Below are 5,887 nucleotides of genomic sequence, written 5' to 3'. Positions count from 1 at the left end.
TTATTAGATATATCAAACTGAAATGGCTGCTGCAAACACCAAAATATTTAGAACTAAAAATGATTAAGATTAATAGGGGTGCCCAAACTTTTTCATAGGACTGTATATACAGTGTGTAATAGGATTTACTTAGAGAAAGAATCCATAGCTTTACTTCTCATTACGTCCCTTAGGTGCTAGTGTTTCCAAGGTCACTATGCACCTTGTTTCAGTTTGAAGTAATTTGTTCATAAGGCTACCACCTCTTTCTACAAAATGTACCTCTGAGGCTCATACCTTCAAATCAATGTGGTCCTCCCGGGTGAGCATCTCTAAAGTGTGTTGTGATGGGGATTCATGCAGAATGTGCTATATTCCAATATATGTACGTGTTCTAAGATCTGAGTCTGTAGGTCCCTAGAAGCAATGGCAACATACGTCATACCACAAGCACATTGAACTAAATAAATAACACACATCACAATATAGACTTTACCTTTACCATGAGAGATTATTTATTTTCATTACTAGAAATCTAATATAAATGCAGATCAAATGCTATGTACAGTACGTATTTTACATTACATAGGTTTGTAAAGCACACTAACCATGCTTCTACACAGGGCTGCTTTAACCATAGAGCAAAGGTGTACTTGAACCAGTCCCTATGATAACAGGGGCCCCCTTGGGACAGAAGGGCAGCCCCCATTTAGAATGCTGTCCCAATGTCCCAGGCTGCCTCAATATGTAACAGCTCCAACTCATCTGCGTCCTCCTGCATCACTATTTGGCAACTCTACTCTCTCTGCTCCCAGTGTACTGCTTGGGATCAGGAGACGCAATGTAGGATGACACTTATATCACCCCTGTTGCTCCTTGAAGTCGAGACAGAAAACAATAGGGAAAGAGAGAAAGGTGAGTATTAGGTGTTGAGTATTAAGAGCTGAGTGGCTGCCACAGCCACCATGTCTCTGCTGTATTATACAGCAGAGATCCGGCGCTAATGCTTGCAATCACTGCCTGCACTGATTGAGGGCATTAAGGCCCCCTACATCTCAGTTAAGGATGACCAAGGCACATTTTTCCAGCAGTGCCATCATTTTTCTAAGAATTCGGGGCCGGTGATCTGTTGCCATTAGAGCTGGGAACCTATTGAAGGCTCCCAGGCTTGTCTGGCATTCATTTGTATGACAGGCTGATTTATGCATCCTGAATCAAAAGTGTCAAATCGCCATTTTGCCTCTGATGAAAAGTGATCAAAGCAATAGACATTCCGCAAAATGGAATAATAAACAAGTACACTTGGCTTTGCAAAAAATAAAAGACACCAAAATGCATTTTGGTACACAGAAATCTGAAAAAGTTACAGGTGTCACAATATGCCAACTTTAAGAGAATTTTTTTTTTTTTAATTTTAAATTTTTGTTAAGTGGTTAAAATGTAAATAAAACTATAAAAATTTGGTATCTTCGGAATTGTACTGAAATATAGCATACAGATGATGTGCAATTTTGGCTGCACAGTAGAAGCTGTAAAGACTAAGCCCATAAGAAAGTCACACAAATGCACTTTTTCTCCAATTCTACCCAATTATGAATAATTCTGCAGCTTCCCAGTAAATTGTACATAATAATAATAATAATAATAATAATAATAATAATAATAAATGGTACCATTATAAATAACATTTTTTTCCTGCAAACACTAACCCCTCATTTGACTCCGTGAACGGAAAAATACAAAAATTATAGGGTTTGGAAGGCGGGAAAAATCGAAAAATGCCTCTAGCGGGAATGGGTTAAGAACATGTTACCATTTTGACATTTTGCTGTTAAAGTGCTCAGTAAGTAGGGGTAGAATTTTTACAAGTTTCTCCTGAATAGTTTATGCATAACCTGTCATGTTAACATGAACACTGGCCTTTTCCATAAATTGAAAGTTTAGCAGCATAGCATGAAAGAGGACATTTTATATTTATAGCACAGAGTCCAGGATGCGGTTGTGTAAAATAGGGTGACAGAATAATTATCTTTGACACTTTATACCTGTACATCAAAAATATGCGTAGTCTATAAGGTCAAACTTTCATCATCTTTGAATAAGCTGAAACACAAAAAAAACTGCAATGTATAACTTATCTTAGCAACCTATATTTAATTTATTGAATAAGAATGCACTATCTATCTATCTATCTATCTATCTATCTTATATCTATTATCTATCTATCTATCTATCTATCTACCTATTGTCAGGGTCTGGGGTTGCTAGGTGGGTGGCATAGACACAAAAGTCCAGTTTCTTTAGTCCAAACAAAGGTAGAGTTTATTTTCACTCAAAAAGGTAGTGGAGCAACAAAAGGAAACAATACAAAAATAAATACCTGCCCGACTAGGCTCTAACTAAACATAGAATAGGTTACCTCACCTAGAATAACAGAAATCAAAAAGCCAGTAGAATCATTCAGGACACAGCTCCAAAAATATGAGCTCTCTCTTTGGCTCTCCAGCCAAACTCTGCCAAGAGTCTGCTGCTGGAGCTGGCTTCTTAAACCTCCTTGACGAGGAAAAGTCGCTGCCGGAACATCCCCAAAGTGTGGACTGGAAGAGGGTGGAATGACAGGCCCCACTACCAACCTACCTGTCATTCCTAAAAATCCAGCCCAATACTGAGCATTTACCAAAATGCCAAAATTTACCAAAAAGATGAAAGTTGTCTGCTGAGAACAAACATTCCTTCTGGAGTTTTCTCATCTCACCCACCTTAGTAGTCTGGGTGAGATGTATACCCCCTCCACTACCTGACCAGCCATGGGCTTACACTATCTATCTATCTATCTATCTATCTATCTATCTATCTATCTATCTATCTATCTATCTATCTAACTAACATTTCAGTACACTAAAAATATTCATTACATGCATGATTAAAAAAGAGAAATGCAGAAAGAACAGATTAGAAATGCACAGCCTTAGGAAGCTCAGTCATTAGGACAATCCAGTGAATTTTGGAAAGATCTGCTGTTATATTAGTTTGCTTGAGTAACAGGCTCCATCAAAGAATATAGCACACTTCTAATTATAACTCCCCTGTATATATCAGGACTGTGCTACACCGCATGCCATCTCCTATAAAATCATCCAAGCTCTTTATATCACAGGTCCCCAAGCTTTGATGACTCCAGATCCATGTTCAAAGAAAACAGATAGTATTGAGACACATTAGACATACAAAATAAAAGAAAACTTTTTAATAAAGTCAAATCACTGTTGAATTTACAAACTATTACTAATTGCTAAAATTATTTTTAAAGACATATTAAACAGAAAGCTATGTAGAGAACCAGATAAAAACATGACATGACTGTGTTCCAAAATTCACATGAGAATAATAATTGTATAGAAATGACTTGAGGCTATGATACATTGTTATTGTTTGTGAACCTAAAAATAATGCTCCTTTTATCAGATTATCTGCCATGGTAGGTAATGTTTCTTAGTAATATTTTTAAAAGTTACCTATACCATGCTAAATCCAGAAACCTCTAAGCATTTATGAGATTATTGTACCATTGTTACTCCAACTTTATTATTTCTTTAAAGGGGTTATCAAAGCAAACTTGGACAACCCATTTAACTTTTAAATTAGCCGGGGGCATTGAAAAAATAGAAAAAAATTATACTCACCTGTCCCCAGTTCTGTGGTGTCCTCCCAGGGAGTCTTGGTTCTATTGCTCCCAGGTCTCTTCTGGAGTTCCGGTGAAGCCGCCGATTGGCCTAAGCAGTCTTGTGATCTCTGAGGACAATCAGTGGCTTCAGCGGAACTCCGGGAGAGACCTGGGAGCAGAAGGATCAGGATGCGCCAGGAGGACACCAGGGACAGGTGAGTATGAATTTTTGAAAAAAAAAAAAATTTCATTGCCCCCAACTAATTTAAAAGTTAAAAGGGTGGTCTGTTTTGCCTGGAATTTAAGACCTTTATGCAATATAATTTATACTGAAAACAAAGTACTTAATGGATTTCTGCATTCCTACAATTATTCTATTTGCTATATATTCTACTGAGTTTACCTTATGCATGTTATCAACTTTTATACTTCTAGCAACACAACATTTTCTTAAAGGTGCTCCTTAGTTCTGGACTTCGGAATGCATAAATAAAAGGATCAATCACTGAATTGCACAGTATCAGTGTACAGTTTATATATACTGTTGACATATAACAAGCACAATAGGGATTATGAGGGAAAAATATGAATAAGAAGAGATGAAGAAAAAATGGGAACCAACAACAAATAAAAACACCTAATAAAATGGTCAGTGTAATTGCCCCTTTCATATTCATTTTTTGCTGCACAGAATTCCACTGACCAGAAAGTGAAGATATTTTTCGTGCATGTGATTGTGCCAGAAGGAACATATGGATATAAAGACATACTATAAAGACTAATAGCAAGAAAAATAAAGAAATAAAACACATTACTGTAATGGTATAATCAAAGAAGATAACTATAACTACTCCACAACCACCACCTATTACCCATATAGCAGCCAGGATGACCCAAGCTCTTCTGATAGTCATAATGTTGTGATAACGAAGGGCATAAAAAATTGTAATGTACCGGTCTGCGGCTATAGCAGACAGACTGAAAATTGATCCAAGTAAAGACATAACGAAGAACCAATCCATTATGTCATCCATCTTTTTCTCAACTTTACCTTTCTTTTGAAGGTGACCATGGTCTGCCAAGATCATCATGATGCTCTCTAGAATTTTGTATAGACTTGCTAAAATGTCAGAAAATGATAAACTGCAGATGAAAAAGTACATGGGTAAATGGAGCTTTTTGTTTTTGATCACAGCAGTGAACACAAGAACATTTTCCAATACACCTAGAACTGATATAGTAAAGAAGATTTCCTCTGGGACATTGATGTTTAAGCACTGAGTATGATTTGAAGGCACAGAAGTTCCATTTGCATAACCAATATTTTCCTTCAGCATTTCTGTTGCTCTATCCATCTTCAGATTTTGATGATTTAGGTTGATATTTTACAACGTACTTTCGATTGAACTGCAAAAAAAGCAAGTTTATTGTGTTGGTATATTATTTTATTTGGTATATAATCTTCAAGGACAATATCATAAGGAGTTTAAATAGAAAGTGCTAAATATCACTTGCTACAAACTGCTGTCAGTTATGGAGCTAATACATACACCAATACACTGGGAAGGATATAACTGCTTAGCCTTACTCATACGAATGGGAATGAGCTGCAAAACCAGAAACAGCCCAAAAATATCCTGTTGATAAGAGTTTTGCTTCTGTAGGAAGTAATGGCATAATGATTCAATATGCTATTGCTTTCTAATCATGGGCATCTGTATTCACGACCTCCAGGACGTTAGGCTGGGTTCACACTACCACCACTGTCCACCATGGGGTTTCTGTCGTAAACCCTGGAGAAACTGGACATGGGACGGCTTGCCGGTGGTCAGCTTTAAAACCCATTAATTAGAATGAGTTTTTAAAGGTGACCACCGGTGTCCATATGCAGCCTCTCCACCTGGAAACCGTTTTTGTTTTTGTTTTTTTGCATAGACACAAAGTCGTCCATGCAGGACTTTGTGTTCGTGCAAAAAAAAAAAAAAAAAAATGGTTTCCAGGCGGAGAAGCCGCATACGGGCACCAGTGGTCACCTTTAAAAACCCATTCAAATGAATGAGTTTTGAAGCTGACCACTGGCAAGCCGTCCCCTGTCCAGTTTCCTCGGGGATTACGACGGAAACCCCAGGGCGGACAGAGGTGTAATTTGAATGCCGCTTTAGTTGATAATAGATAATGTTCAAATTTATAACCAGAAGTTTAGCAAAATGTTTATAACCAAATGTCAGAAGCAAAATTTACGCA

At 37.3% G+C, this 5,887-nt stretch overlaps 1 protein-coding gene across 1 annotated transcript; it reads right to left on the bottom strand.

Annotated features, from left to right (window-relative positions):
• Nucleotides 1–4,074: 4,074 nt before the first annotated feature.
• Nucleotides 4,075–4,998, bottom strand: MC2R (melanocortin 2 receptor). The gene has a single exon (XM_075272165.1). It carries the CDS (start codon nucleotides 4,996–4,998, stop codon nucleotides 4,075–4,077), a length of 924 nt encoding a protein of 307 aa, XP_075128266.1.
• Between the last annotated feature and the right edge of the window lie 889 nt (nucleotides 4,999–5,887).

The sequence above is a fragment of the Leptodactylus fuscus genome, chromosome 4, assembly GCF_031893055.1.
Source record: "Leptodactylus fuscus isolate aLepFus1 chromosome 4, aLepFus1.hap2, whole genome shotgun sequence".
NCBI lineage: Eukaryota > Metazoa > Chordata > Amphibia > Anura > Leptodactylidae > Leptodactylus > Leptodactylus fuscus.
The sequence above is the reverse complement of the archived record's forward strand: the minus strand, read 5'-3'. Positions and strand labels throughout refer to the sequence as shown.